At 28.4% G+C, this 17,235-nt stretch overlaps 1 protein-coding gene across 2 annotated transcripts in view; it reads right to left on the bottom strand.

Moving 5' to 3' along the window:
• LOC129981897 (cell adhesion molecule Dscam2-like) overlaps positions 1 to 17,235 on the bottom strand; it is a 395,465-nt gene that overhangs the window by 11,852 nt on the left and 366,378 nt on the right. For both annotated transcript variants that reach the window (XM_056092942.1, XM_056092941.1), the window contains one exon: positions 1,021 to 1,138. In XM_056092942.1, the coding sequence (XP_055948917.1) occupies positions 1,021 to 1,138 (118 nt within the window). The remainder of the gene's footprint in view (positions 1 to 1,020; positions 1,139 to 17,235) is intronic.

A 17,235-nucleotide genomic window follows, 5' to 3' on the forward strand; every position in this document is an offset into this window, starting at 1 on the left:
ATAGCAGAATTTGTTCATTTTTTGTAAACATAACGATTTCTCTAATTTATCAATAAACTAAAGGAATGGGGATTATTAAAATTTAAAAAAAAATCGGCAATATGAAAAACTGGGATAAAGAAAAAAACACACCAGGGATTTTATTTAAGGGCAAAATATAGAAATAAGATAAGACTTGAGATAATTTCAATGAGTTTCATGCTTTTGGACCTGTTACCTGTTCTGCTTTTAATTACAGAGTAAATTCATATATACATTTCTCTCGAATCATATTTTTTTTGGCTTTCTTTCTAAAAAATACATTGGCATCATTTATTCGTATTTTAATTCCAGAAAATCATATTCATTTTATCACATAAAAAAATCATTCATTTATATTTAATCCGTTAGAAAATAATTATTAAAACAAAATAATGAACCAATTAGAGATTTTCTGTTAGACGCGTATATCTTTATACTTAAAAATAGTATTGCAATAGTTATTGTCCATGATAATAAAGAAAATATAATTGTAACCTGGAACTGAAAAAAAACAATAACTTATTAAGCCTATTTATTTGTTTTTTAACTAGTGAATAAGAATATGACAAGATAGAAAAAAAATTGGAAAAAGGCACATATTTTCTTTTTTGAACTTACTCTTTTCCTTTTCTACAAGCAAGTGGTTAACCACAACTATCAGAAATGTTATATGATATAATATTCTAAAATATTAGACAAAAATTTCTCCTTGCAATATTTTTTTTGTTTTTTAAAATAATGAATAATCTAAAAGACATTATTAGTATTTTAAATGCAAATATATTCCTGGACCCCAAGTTGCCTACGCTTGATTTATTATGGTAAATATTTTATTCATCTTAAATATTTTAAGCATGTTTTTCCTACATGTCTGAGTCAGATTTTTTTTTATTTTCATTTTTTTATCAAACATTTTCATGTATTTATACTAAATATAGAGTATGTTTCTTAAAAATATATCATGGATATTAGAAAAGAAGTTTATGAAATAAATTAGACCTGTGGTTTGGAGTCCACATATTTCCCATAGCTAATTTCTCATGTATTACGAAGGCATCAATGTCACAAGGAATTCCTTCTTCAGTAATACTCTGCAGATGATGCGACTTAGTTGTATCTAAAAGAAGTTGTTAAAATTTGAAGCATATATACAGAAAATATAATCTAACAAATAAAAATATTAAAGTTTATTTCATAACTGTACAAATTATATTCACGAAAACCATTCTTTTATATTTAATTACTTTTTTTGTTTCACTTCCAATGTCTATATGAAATTCAGTGTATGCCAAACATTATAATAAAGCCTCAATCTATAAAACTGCTTTAAATCTGCTAAATGATTTTTTTTTATTATTTTTAAGAAGGAACAATTTGATATTCCGTTTTATGTGCTATGTTTCCTTGCTCTATTTCAAAGCCGTAGTTTGGAAAGTTCATATTATTGTTTTAAAAGTGATTCAAGTTATAAAACTATATTTGGCAAAAAAAAAAAAAAAAAAAAAAAAAAAAAAAAATACTGGAAGATAAGTAAAAGTCTTTTTGCTTGAAAAATTTTAAGTCCCCCTGCCCAATAAAAATAAAGGAAACTCTTGATCCTAGGAGCACAGTCTGTTGCGCAATATCATACAATATTGTGCGCTTACATATTATATTATTTAATATTTAAAAATACTACATAATATTACAAATAATATTTAATAACATGGAAAAATGTACAATATAATGTACTATTAGAGACATAAAATATATGCTTACTTATTTCATTAAAAATATTTCTCCATTTATTTTGCTTTCCTTTAGATGACCAAATAAAATATAATAGTACTCAAAATTCAACATGTAAATTATTCGAGGAGGTTTGGGACACTAAAATAAGCCAGCATCAAACATAGATTGGGACCATTACTCGCTTGATCTCTAATTCTTTATTCTTCAGTATGCTGGAATCGATTCTATATTTTGATTCCAACGTCTGTTATTTAAAGTCCTCACAACATCATTTATTGGAAAAATGCAATATTTATGAACATTGAGATTGTGTATAGTAAAAATATGTGTATTTGGCCTAAATGATCCCATCAAAATTGTCAACATCACAGTTGCAGATTTTCAACAAATGCCGAGTGTCATTGCGCAGCCATTATGAAGATGTAAAAATAAAGATTCTTTTTACTGCGTAATCCAATAAACGGCAGAAATGCATACCATGATAAAAAATATTTTATCTTTCTACCAGTTTTCTATGCATAAATCTTTACATACACCCTCATTCATCCTGCAGTGAGTTTGTACTTAAAAGATACAGGACTGTATCAAATGTTTTTTTCAATAAACATCCCAATGTAATCATGTATTCTATTTAGGTTCTCTACCTTCCCTAACGGTTTACGCAGTGAATTTTGTTAAACTCTTGACAATTAGAAAAGGTCCCAAAGAGAGCACCACAAAATTGGGGATGTGAGGGTTCCGGTATTGTAGATGATTTTCTCTTTCCTGGTAAATAAAGAAATAAGTATAGGTTTCACTATCTCCATACCAATGACGGGAAATATCTACTACTAGAAGGGACACACCATTCCTGATGACCATTAGAAATCAACCATAGTTCCCGCCGAGTGCTAGCGCGATGTGGGTCATTCAAATCAGAACGTTACAGCGGCCTCTTTAGGTTGCAGTCAGAAACTCACCCACAGAGAAGCACTTCCATATATATGGGGATGAGGAACTTCAGGTATAGTGGTTGGCCGTTACTTCATAGGTGTATAAAATAAGGCATGGTGCGAAGTAACCCGCCCCCCTCCGATGAGTGGCATGTGTCTTATCGGAGATAATGTACCTTGGTCTGTGGAGGTCGCTTGAACATAAACGTATTCCCAGCGTCGGTGTTGTTACGACCTTTCTCATTCAGTTTACACCCTACTTTCTGCAACCCAAGGACAATTGCAATTACAATCAATATATTGGTAATTTATTAATTACTTATTATTCTGAATATAATTCCTTCCTAATTTTAAAATATTATTAACTTTAGAATGAACAATAGTTCCAACAACGTTCAAGTTGACTATAACAATAAATACATAAGGAAAGGCAAATCAAAGAGGTTATATATATTGCATCATTCAAAGAAGAATTGAATATCCATCAAATATGCCAGGTCTATTTATAAAAAAATAAAAAACTGAAGAAATATTTCATGCTTAGAAACTAATCTATTTTAGAATTTTATGGCAAAATATCTGGAAAAAATGAAAAATATAAAAATCAAAAGAACTGATTTTTAAATAATAATACGCCTTTTTATTATAACGAAAAATATATTGTCGTTTTTATCCTAATTTTTGAGCATCCTAAGTTTTTTACTATCAGTATTATATAAATATTAGCCGCCTTTGGCGACCAGCCGGTTCGCCAATCTTAATGTTCGTTAAAATTTTAATAATTAAATATTTTATGCAATTTCTAATTTAATAGCTTCTTCATCAAAATATTTTAAAACTTCAAATTTTGATTATCATATAATTCATTCATAATATTATAAAGGCCTTCAGTCATAACGTAATATGTATCTCTCTCATTTTCTGTTAGCACCCGTAGAAATTATGCTTTAAATTAAAGTGGAATTTATCTTATTAAATTAAAGAATTTATCTTCAATTAATATAATAATATTTTTTACTGAAACAAAGCATTTTTTTATAATCTTATTACAGAAAATAGAGTCACTCAGCGTTTAAACTTTATGGGCACTAAAGAATATCTTTTTAAACTTATGTAATATCTCAAGAGTTGGTCAACAAAATTTTCTTAGATTCATTATGAGCAGATCGATTAATTAACAATGTTTAATTTTAAATGCATCAAACACTAAAAAAATAAAATGAATCGTTTAAAATAATCGGTCGAAAACAGGTTTTAAAAAACTACTTAAAAAACGATGTACTTAAAACTGTAAGCATACACAAAGAAATATATAACTAACATAAATACGATTTACTTACAAAAGCATGCAACTAACCTAAAAATAATTTAAATCGTCCGTTGATAATGGTTGTCATGGCAACAGTCGGAACAGAATGCGCATGCGTGAATTTTCTTCGCCGGTTACGTAACGCAAATACGTGATTTTTTCTACGCCATTTGGGGTAACGCTATGCGGATTAGAAATTTTTAATTTCCTTTATTCTGTTTTATTTTAATTCAAAAGCACTTCAGAATGAATGTGAAACATGGATTAATTAACAATGTTTAATTTTAAATGCATAAAACATTAAGAAAATAAACAGAATCGATTGAAATAATCCGCCAAAAAATTTTAACCCTAGCCTCATTACTGTTGGGAGAAAAAAAAAAAAACTGAAGCCTTTCTCGTTTGGCGCTGGGGATAAGTGAAGATTTTTTTTGGCGGAAAAGTTGGCGGTGGGGAAAATGGAAGATTTTTTTGGCGGGAAAGTTATTTTTTAATTAATAATTAAAATTCTAATTAAAAATTCGAAAAAAGAAACCCCAGGTGCACATTCCCGACCTCCAAGGTATACATGTACCAAATTTGGTAGCTGTATGTCAAACGGTCTGGCCTGTAGAGCGCCAACACACACACACACACACACACATTGAGCTTTATTATAAGTATAGATATAGATAAAAAAAATTATATATATTCTTCACAGAAAAAAATCAATAAAAAGAATAAATTGTATTTTTTCTAAAATATATGTTTAAAAGCAATTTTTTTATATATCTTTTTTATAATTTTTTTTTAAAATATCATATTTGTTGATACTTGAATACATTCAATTGAATGTTCAAAAATAAGCAATTATTTAATCTTAAATTAATCCATTGTTATGCATTTCATAGTTATTTCATGAAACTCTCTTGCTCTCAAAGAATTTCATGTATCGGACTACTTGTTATCCAAAAATGAAAAATGAATACAGAAAACACAAACAAATGTACACAAATTCATTTGCAAAAACAAATTCATTTTTGTTTCGGTATATTGTTTTGATTGCTATAAAAACTAAATCAGTTCCTATTTATTTTTGCATCTTCTATTGTTTATGATTCAGTAGTTAAAAATAAAAGCATCAAAATAAACTGGCATTAATGCTTTAAAAAAACTTTATAGGGAAACAACAAGATTTTGAATTTCTTCTTTGTGTTCAGAAACTGCTTTGTTTCAAATTAAGAATTGAATCATCTGACAATTTGTAATGCATTGATTAAAGACACACATGGAATAATAAAAGCAATCTATCGTTAACATTTCGTAAAAATACAAATCAATAAGAAAACGGACTTCTTTTGTTTTTGTTCACTTTTTATAAACTGTTGTTTGTAATAATAATTGAATCTTTCAAGCTTCAAGCTTTATTCTTTGCAAAAAAAGACTTTATTATACTATATTTATTTTGCAGATTGTGGAATAATCCAATTATTCCTTAATTGAAGGCACTTTAACTTGCAGCTTGAGAACATTATAAAGAATCAATATCAAATAGTAAAAATGAATTAACATATTTCCCCCAAACAGAAGCAAACACGGACTTCATCTTTTATGAATTTGTTGTTCTCCAAGAATACAACTTCCATGAAAAAAATATCTTACGAAGAAAAAATTTCTTACGCAAATACAAAACAATATGTCTCTTATAAATAATTCAGCGAAATATTAATTCATAAATTATCCCACCAAATTTAATTTTCACTTCCAGACCTTGTCACATGTTATTGCAACTAGAAGAAATAAAAAGACAATTCACGTAGAATTTGTAGCTCTTTTTATCCTTGTCATATTGAAACTTTTAGTTATTTGATTCGTCTCTTAAAAGGAAAGAAAGATTAGTACACAAGTTAGCATTTACCACTGCGCATCTTCTTCGGAAATTGAATAAAGTATTTAACCCGAAACAGTGCCTATGATGAAACAAAGACCAAGACTCACTCTTTAATTAAATTTGGCCTTTCTATAAAAGCAGACTAGAAGATGTTTCCGCAAGATTTAATTATGGATCCCGAGTCTATGTTCCCGTATTTTTCATTTTGAACTAACAGAAGACCTTTGTTATTTCTTTCCTGAAAAGTTTGCTTTAAGAATTTGAATGCATTCCTTTGAATATATATGTATATTTTAATTAAATTGGCGTTCTTTATTTTTCATGTTTTCAGAAGCAATGCATATTTATTAGAGATATTAAATTATTTATTGTTGTTACACTATTAGCGTAACGAATTTGTTGCTCAAAAGCAATATGTTCAAAAAGAAAATGTTCACTTTTATTCTTACGTATAATTTTGACTTTGATCCTCTAATTTTCATAACAATGCGGCTTTTAGGAATTGTATCAACAAGCATTTAATACTTTTATGTACTTGTTCAGACAAACCAAAAATACTTAACAACTTTATTTTACTATATTTCTCTTTTGATTCTTAATAAATCGGAATCTTCGAATTTGTAAATTATAAATTCAATTTCCATTTAATTTGTTTTGCTATGATTTATGGCTGCGACTTTTTTCATTGCAATATAAATATTGCGAATAAAATGATTCAGTTTATATACCATGTATATGAAGGAGCGTATCAGGATGTTAAAAAGCTTAGTATAGTATTTCTTAAATTCTTTACATAATAAAATTTGAAAAAAGTGCACGCAGTATTGAAAGTCAACGACTGTACCATGTGACTGAAAATAATATTTGTAAAATAAAAAGACAAAAAATATTTATGAAAAATATTGCAGAAATGGTTAATTTCACAAATGCTATCTAAAATAATAAAATGATACTGTAACGAGATCATCAGTAAAATAATCAAAAGCGGTTGCATCAACCCTCTCAAAGGCGGACAGAAAATTTGAATGATCGAAACGACACAAAAGTAAAGTGGAAACTGTGATCTAGGGGCCATCAACCGCTATAGAACAATCCTTCCCGTAGGAGGCACATCTCGTTAAATGATATATCAGAAAAATAAGCATTTTTTGTTGAGGAGTGAATTCATTTAGTGTAATATATAATGTTTCACATATAGGAATCTGAACGAATGCTTCTTACGCTTTGCAGTTAGAGGAACAAAATTATGTATTAGGTCAACCAAATATATCCGGCATACAGCCTGGAAATTTTGAAAACTATGCAATTTAATTAAATATGGATTTTACATAAATGTTGATACTTAAAAAAGTCTCCAGTCTCTTTATTTAAATAACTGTTTAAGGAAATTAACTTATATTATCTGACTGTCCTCAAAATAGAACAGCTAAAAATAAATGGCATTAATATAAATTATTTTGAAAATTTATTTGAACTTGAAGACAATTCATTATCCAAGTATACAGGATGTCTCAACACCACAATTAAAAGAAGTCTAGGTATAGGGTACACCCAGACATCTTGGAATCAGATATCAATTCTGAATTTTACCAGAGATTATAGATGGTATTGCATCGTAAGTGGAATTACCGAACATTTCCTAAGGGAATATCATTTCAACATACAGTATCAAGTTTCGATGATCCTAGCCAATGGCTTTACAGCTGTTTTCGTGATTAGAGTGTGATCTTAACCAATGACCTTTAGTTGTAATACTGATGAAAGTGGGATCATAACCAATGACCGGGCTTTACCAAGATATTACAGTATCTTGTTGTTCAGGGTATAACTTCCTTCAGATTTTAAACGATTATATCTAGACTTTTTGTTATCATTACAAGTTTGAAACAATAAAATGTAACCACAAAATACATACTTCAAAATATATAAATTCTATATTTATAGTATATAATAATAATAAATATATTTTGATTTAAATTATAGGCATTCTTCATATCAAAAATATAATATTGCGTATTTTCTTTTTAACTCTCTGCATTTTAGAATAAAGAAGCAAAAGAGTACGAATGATTAGAATGTAAACAATTTTTGACAAATAGGTTTATGTTGCAATCAACAAAAATACGGATATATTTTCTCAGAATAGCACGTTCATAAAGCCATAAGGATATGACTTATTATTTATTATTATTATTTATTAATTATTTTTTTATCACACAATTAAGTAGCTTTTCGATCGAAGTGAATAAATGATCTATTTTTTTCGGTTTCATGAGAATATATACGTTTAGTAAAACACAAATATCAGGTTAAAAAAATAACTTTTTGTTTTTTTAATGATTGATGCAATATGTATTAATTTGAATGAAAAACAATAGCTAAAATTTTTAATGATTGATTATTTCTAATTTATTCTGTATTTTCCATCGTTTTAAAAACAATTTCCGAGAGAATTCAACGAAAGTGCATTCCTTCCTGGGCTTTGTTATAGCCAAATAAGTCTTTCTTTGCATTGACGTTATTTTAAATCATCCTGCGTGAAAATATCACATGTATATTTTTTGTTCATATCTGCAACTGATTAATTTAAGAATCAATTTAGTTAAATCTGTGATAAGCCTAATGGCTTATTTCGTTTAAAAAATCAAATCAGTTTATCGAAACAATAAACAATTTAAAATGTCTTTAATTTTTCAAAATATAACTCCATTAATTTACGCAAAAGTAAAAAAGAGAGATTATGTCATTCACATATTTCATTCTCTATACTTGTGCTTTTTTGTGTATATGCTTTAGCAACCTTAGGCAAGTTTTAGCACTTCATAAATCAAAATCCAAAAATATATTCTTCAAAAATTTCATTATATATGCAAATTTAACGAAGGGATTATGTTAAAGATAACAATTTTCTAATGCATCCGCATTCTTAACTTCATATGACAGTGACATTTCTTTAAGAATGCACTGTAGAAAGCAATTACATCGGTCCTACGAAAAGAGCTTGCATTATGTTATTACCAGAGTAGTTTTATTTTTAATTAAACACATACATTGATTATTAATCATTTTTAGGTGGCGAAAGCTTTGAAACATAATTATAAGTATTTTATGATCAATCAATAAAATTTTAATTATCACGATATTAATGTGTTATGTAAATGATTTATTATATATGAACTAAACCTTTTATTCGTCAGTGAAAAAATTGCAGTTTGTAGTTCTCCTTGTTACAACATATTTGCTCTGTTTTATTTGCAGAATAACCATTACATAATTTTGCATACTTGGGTAAATAAAATTAAAAAATAAAAGTTAAAGGAGATAAAATTAATTATTGGGATGGAACCAAATTTCATGATTATATTGTTTAAAACATGAATGAATAAATTCTTCAGAAAATTTACAAAAAATAAAATGCTGTTGAAAGAAAACTAATGGCCTCTTTCGGAACCAAAATCGGATCAATAATTGCAATTAATCTGCATAATTGTAGTGTAAATTTTCATTAAAATAGAAGTGCTAAAAGTTTCACATACTAAAATGAATGGTGAATAGTATGAAGTTAATAGAAAATTATCCTCCATTATTATGGTGGATTCGGCAAATTGTAATATATTCAGTATTTAAAACATTTCTATATAAAATACTGCATATATGGCTTTTGACATTATTGTGTGTTCATTTAATTTATCACCCCTTGTTTTCCGTGCAAATGTATGAAATTTGATTTCATTTTTTTCATCAATTTTTGCTGCATATTTCTAAAAAGAGTTAATAATATTTTCTGTATCTAAGATAAATGGATAAATATTTCTGCTATAATAATTAGAATACTATATATAGCATATTAGTGTATACTATATTTACTGTATTAGCCTACTATATATATATATATATATATATATATATATATATATCACATCACGAAAGGCCCATCAAACTTGGCATGCTTTATCCGGCACGAAAATACGGTACACATGTATAAAAAAGAACAGACAAAGCATATCCAAAACAATTAAACAATTCCGAAACAGTTACATCAAACAACAAAGCACAGATAGCCAGTGAATAATAAATAGCCATAAGAGTACAAGCGAGGAATTGCTGAAGTTACGTAGTTCAAACAGAAACTCCATAACTCGATTCGACTCATACTGACTGAGTACATCCACTTTTCACAGGTTCCGGTCGAAGCTCAAGCTTTAATGAAGCTATCGCCAAGTATCTCGAATGCTTCGAATTTATTATTTTCAAATAATCATCAAAGAACCGCCATGTTTGTCGCCAAAGCCAAAGATCACTGACATATTATCCATTCAGCAACAATTATAAAATATATATTTCATAGTAATCATTAGGTATATTTATTTGCAGAAAGCATAATTAATATATTGGGAGTAATATAATAAATGTTTCCAAATACATGTATTTTGTTTCAAGGAAATGCTCATGATATAGGTTTGAATTAAAATCTTAAAGTACAAAATGAAATAGGTGTGGAAATTCATCTAATACTTGTATTAAAAAGTTATCCACCTAAGTATTTTCTTAAAAATGTAAATGTTCATTATCTCACGAGGCATTTGATCTTAACTGAAAATAAAATAAGAAATATTGGACAATAATAATAAAAATAATAACACAATATTTCAGTTCTATTTCTTGAATATTATGCACTTTGTAGAGATGTCAATATTAAATTAACTGCTGATTCATTTTCCTTACTAGTGACAAAGATAGTACAAAAGTAAATTATTTTATATCAGCTGCCAAAGTCCTGGAGAAGTAGGTAGTATTTTTCCTGCAGTGCTATTATGCTGAGTTTTTATGACCCAACAGAAAAGTAATTAAATTGTTCTATTTTGTCAAGGCGTTCTTGATGGATAGGTTTACTAGGGAAGAAAAAAACAGGCTAACCCTCCTCAAACCCGAAAATAAAGGAGAAGCTCATAAAATCTAAATTTTCCAATGAGTTGAGAAGAGAAATAATTTTCTAACAAACCCACTGAAATCCGCATTTAGTTTATAAAAATAAACATATTGAATTTATTAAACTTTTTGAAACATTCATTACCAAACGAAATGTTAATATTTTTCTTAAACCTATTAAACAAGGGTTTGAATAAAAAATGAATATTAAAATAAAGAGTAAAACAAAATAAATAATAAAACAAAGTATTGCTACAACTTATTTTGCATATATTTTTCTTTGTTGATCTACTGAGTCAGTAAAATATTCCTTTACCTTCAATGAATTCCTTAGGAGTTAAATATTGAAATAAATAAATATGCATATAACCGTTTGCATGGTATTCAGCCTGCATCTAAAACTAAAACTAAAAAAAAATGCCAGCCGAATCAAAAGCAGAAAGATATAGTAAAGAATTTTTTCCAACAATTTCATTTGACATTACAAGCCAGGAAAAAGCTAAAAAAATAAGCATTTCCAGAGTCATTGCTAAATGTTAGTGTTTATTATTTCTTATATAGGTATCATAAATATTTCATATCAGAGCAAATATGCCAGAACATAAATAGCTTTCCGAATTGCAATGTCAGAGAAGAATTTATTGGGATATTTCGATTCAGGTATCGTGGCGTTTTGATGAATGCTAGAAATTAAAATGTAACTGCTCATCCAAGAAATCTGTTCTTCATGCTAATGAATCAATCAAAAAGAATAATTGTTGGGGAAATTCAAGCATGTTATTAAAATCAGAGTAATATGATTATGGACATTTGAGTAAAAAATAATTGGGAATTAATCAGTTTAAAATACTTATTCCAGTAATATTTCTAATGGCTCGTATTACAAATGTGGATTAATAGGAAACGTTTTATTACTAGATCAATCAACAACATAATTGCAAATGTAGTTGATTATGCTGTACCAGAAAAATTTCACCCTCATGTTTCTATGCTATATGCTAATGATTATGTCGTGTCCGCGTTACCATGGAAAAGGGACGCAGTAGCATCTGAGGATAAGAACCCCTGGACACCCAAGGGCAGAAATCTGACTTCTAGCTCTATGAAAATATTAGCGTGTGTTGGCAAATTTTGAAGAGAATAACACATAGAATAAATATGTAAAGGGTAAATAAAAATTGCAAACACCAATAGGACGATTTTTTCATCTAATTTCTTCTTTTCTTAAACAATCTATCGGCTTATTTTCTGTGTTTTTTTATAAAAGTCTACATTTCCTAAATATATCACTGGTATGACATGAAATGGAAGGAATTAAAAAAAAAACTTTACAGGATCAAAGTTAGTAGGCAGAAACGAGTTCTCACTTTTCTATCCGAATTCTAATTGCTGGGATTCTAAATAATTCATTTTGAGTTTCGTATGGAAAAAGAAGTAAAAAATTAAAATGTCTTCTTTTAAAAAAAAAATATTTTTTTTTTCAATTTTGATCACAAAACTGCGCGTCAGATTTTCTTTATCTAAGTTTTGCATTTTTTGGAATTTTCTTTTCATGTTTTTTTTTTTTTTTTTTTTCAAATATACCCTTAAATACTTGGTCATTCCATTGACAGATTTGGCCTATTATTTAATTAAAATGTATGTTTCTGATGAAGAAATTATATTTTAAATTTCAAGTATTGAACTCTTTGATTTATCTTGTACATATACACAATGCCAGATAAATATTTCACGGCAATAGAATATGTCACAAATTTTTAAAATCTACAAATTTCATGTTAGAACAACATTTCAAATACCATCTCTTGAACTCAAATATTTTTTTTTTTATTTCAGTATTCAAAATTAGATAGAAAAAGCAATATAATTCAATCCAAACCTATATTTTTCGGATTGAGTTTAAAGTATGAGCGTTTGATATATTTCAAATATCCCAAGAATTAATTTTTTTAAACTCCTCCTTTGTATACAAGGAAGTGGAGCCACTGGAATAGGTATCCCCAAAACGTTTTTCATAATCACCAATAATTATATTCGTCCTTCTCACACTACATATAAAAAAAAAATAGACATGGAGCAAAACTGTAAACGCCACGAGTGTGTAGATTTTGTTTTTGAAGCTTTACATGTGAGAACTAGGTGCTTTGTAATATAGAAAAAAAATGGTAATTGGGTATTAATCGGGTGTAATGGTAATTGGGTGCTGCATTGTTGAGCAGTAGTACCAAAATATCAAAGATACTTCTCTTGGACAAAAGTCGTCTCTCTCTATCAGATGTAAAAGTTGTCGTTGAAAAATTATTTTCATGATTTAAGTCTATATCTAATTATTGGAAGATAAAAAAAAAATACTGGCATTTAATACGATTTTTTAGGAGTAAAAGGATAATGTTAATTTGATGCATGATGGTGCATTGGCTCCTCTACAGATAATGAAAATCACCGTAAAACTCATTCTTTAAAAAATGAAAACTATTTTCTGATATATTTTTTGAGTCTTTGCTGAGACATTCGTAAAATATCTGCATATTTATAGTGTATGATAAAAATTTATATCTCAGGAGCTCTTCTATTACAAGAAATCTGATTTTCTTCTAAATTTTAAATATTATAATAGACTAGCAGTACCCGCACGGCGTTGCCCGTGGCATAGCATCCAAAAAGAAAAATTAGCATTAAACTTAAGTCTAGCCTCCACCCGATATGACATGGGCATGTTACGCAACATCAAACAAATATAAAAATATATTTAGGAATTATCGAAAATAGCTAAAAAACATTTTTTATGGCACACATTCAGAAATATTTAGATTTAAAAAGGTAAAAATATGATATGTCCATAGACAAAAGAATCCACTAAAAATATACAATAGAAAAGCTCTTTTAAAATTTATAAATATAAAAATAAATCATTGTACTCATTGTTACACACTTGTTTACCAACTCTGTATAATTTGCTATAATGATAAATTGTTAAATGATAATTTGCACTCCTTCTGAGATTTTAAAGAGAGACGGTTACTTCGCTCAACAGAAGTGCTTAATCCCTAAGTTCATTATTTCGCTGATACTCGCCAACCGAACGTTTTTTTCCTCTACATTTTCCTTATCGCGCAACAAACGAAGATTTTTGGCATTTAATGTGTACCAACCAAGTTTGGATTTCCTACTTTTGGGTATAATGAGATTTAAATCGCTATTTAAAATCGGATGTAAACAAAGAAATGTATCACATATGCATACCATAACTCTTGTTATTTACACATGTACAGTTTGAGGTTTTCGCGCATGAGCGGAAAAATTAAAATCATAATTATAAAACTCCTTTTTCTTATTTTGATATGACTTTACTGTACTAAAATCTTCCCCAATAAATTCTGTACAAAATTATATATATATCTCCAATATCTGTTAACTATTGTTCGAGTTTTTGTGGTTCAAACATACGACAAGCTTTCAGGAGACTTAATTTTATGCTATATATAGATACATTTTCGAAACAACATAATTATTCAATTTTCAAAGAGAATACTTATTGTTGAATGAAACCGCTGTAAAAATGAATAACTACATAAAATTAAAAAAATAATAATTATTTCTAGTCTTTATATATTTTTTTTCAAATTATTTCCTCAATTCAAACATATTTCCTTTCCAAAAAAAAAAAAAAAAAAAGCTTTTAATTTTGTAATGAAGCTACTGACAAAGTTCAGATAATGTTACCTAAATTAAAATTGTCAAAAAAATTTCATCTCGAAAATAGTTTGTACAACTTTTTGAAAATAATAAACCATGTTTTTATTATGAAACCAAAATTTCACTAATTGCATCATTATTCCTTATTTTAATTACATCATTATCTGATTTAAAATTCTTAGGGGCATATTGAAATAAATATTTACCATAAATAAAAATTAATAATCATAATGAGAAAGAAATCTGAAAAAAAGGTTAATGAATACTTATCGCATGTATTCATTACCGTGCGTTTATATGAATTCATTATCAAGTATTTTATTTATTAACGCATGTAAATGAATAAAATATCCATTAAAAATTTCATTTCCTTTCTTTATTCATACATTTAGAGAAAATTATCAAGATAATTAATATCGTCATCGTATTAAAGATACGGCTGGTGAAAATAAAACATTATAAATTATACCTTCGTTTGGAAACCAACATTTAACAAATTGCGCCATTTACTTCTCTGATTCGAAACTTTCAGTAACATGTTCCATTTTACCGAAATAAATATTCCCACACAGTTAAAAACTTCATAAGAGAATCGATGCCTGATAAAGGACGCCATAAAATATTCATTAAAGAAAATTTCATTCCCTTCCTTTATTTCTACAGTTGCAGAAAATAAAACAGAGAAAGTAATATAATAAGTAAAGCTCCAAGCATGGTAAGCGAAGCATGTCTTTGATAATTACATACCTAATTTCACATATTTGAGAGCGGTTGGAATGTATTTCGCATTTGCTACTAGTACCTTTTAGAGACTGGCCTAGCAATACCGAATGCACAGTTGGCGGAAACCTGCGTTCGAAATACCCATTAAAACGTAACAATGCTACTTCGAGTCCCCAGAGGGCTGTTCCGTCGTTACGGAATGTCCAAAACACGTCGCATACCAGTCCGTAATTAATCGTGGACGAGGACTGCTGAATTAAAACGCTGCTGCCTCTAGCTCCTAGCAATTTTGGAGCAATTTTAAGGGGTATTCTTACATAATAGTTTTCATGGCCGGTGACATGGTCAGTAACACGCTCGACCAATTCATCATTTATCACTCTATATCGAAAGCAGATGGACTTTCGAATACTCTGAAAAGGGTTCCAGTTTGAATGTGTGGCTTGGTTAGAGTTGGTGTGAAAGGATTAGTTGTAAAGGGTCTGTTAGAAACCGATTTCAAGAGAATGTAGTAAAGTATCCACCTATATTTACAAATACTAAAAATTATCCCTTTCACGACCGATTTCATCCAACAGCATTATTTTAATGCGCCATTTACGAGCAAATCCAAATACTTCTAAAATGAAGTAAAATGTTATCTGTACCCTTACATGACATTATCCATGGCTTTATTTGCTACATTCTTTATAATATTAAAAAATTAAATAGAACCTTGACATTTAAAAATCTAGGGTTGCAGAAAAAAATAAATTTATTTCTAATAAACAACCGATAAAAAGCAACAAAACAGTTAAATATTTTTAACCCTTTTACAATTGAATAAACTTTAATGACTTCTATTCAGAAACGTAAAAATGTAAATAATTAAGTAACAACAGCAAATTTTATATAAATAAAACAGAATTATATATAAAATTTTATAATTCCATATAAAATTTTATAATATTACGGATATGCTTGAAATTAACTGAATTAATTTACATTAAATAGTTTAACGGTGAGATTCTAAACAACACGGAGATGATTTTTAGACAAATCTCCCAATTATGAATCAACGAGGGTGAAACTTTAATCCGCTCCTACATCTCCGAAATTCTCAGGGATAAAAGCAGAAGAGGATTTAGCCAACGTTAATCTCAACTTATCATTCCGAATTTAGATTATGCCTTGTCGAAAGAAATACTTGCCGGAATTTCATTTCGATGGATTTAACGCCCACATGACTTGGTTTACTTGGCTTACATGACATGGTTTAGAATTACTACAGAATCATTGCAGCTCTTCAAGATATAGAAAACAAGAACTGCTTCCCCATATGATCCTTCATAGAGATACTGGCCAGTATATATTTTTCAATCTATACATGCATGCATATTTGATGCTACATTAAGAATTAAGGAAGGAATACATTTATAGTATGTTTAGAGGACAACCAGATATATTTCATGACGAAGACATATATTTATAGCAATACGCTCGAGGAATTCAGACATTATGATAGGAGGTTTAAAATTTTGCTTGGATATTTTATGCATAAAAAGTAGGGAAAAATGTTTAACTTTCCCTCAAGAATCATTTACTTTCCTATAGCTTAAAAACCTACTAGAATTAAAAGAGTATTATTCGTGGGGACTAATTCGGCACACTTCCTTAAATAAAAGGGAAAAAAATAATATTACCATTTAGTTGCGCTTTATTCTACAATTCCTTTAGTTTAGAGGTCCAAGAAGTTCATTTTAATGATTTTAGATTGATGTAGTTTAATAAAATGATTTTTTTATATAGTTTAACTTATGAAGGCTCTGGAAATCTTAAGAATCCTAAAAATTCCCATGATAAACTTTCTTGCCAGATGTCTCGAAGGATTTCATTCCCCTTGGGAGTGGTTCCCATAATATGTAGCAGGAAAGGTAGTCTTTTATCTCAATTATTTGAAAAAAGTAAGTGCCTCTTTTTTCCCTCTCATTTCAGAATCCTCGTTTCATTATTTAGGGAATAAAATTGTCTTAAAGTTTATTTAA

This window comes from Argiope bruennichi, chromosome 8 (assembly GCF_947563725.1).
Source record: "Argiope bruennichi chromosome 8, qqArgBrue1.1, whole genome shotgun sequence".
In the NCBI taxonomy this organism is placed as follows: Eukaryota; Metazoa; Arthropoda; class Arachnida; order Araneae; family Araneidae; genus Argiope; species Argiope bruennichi.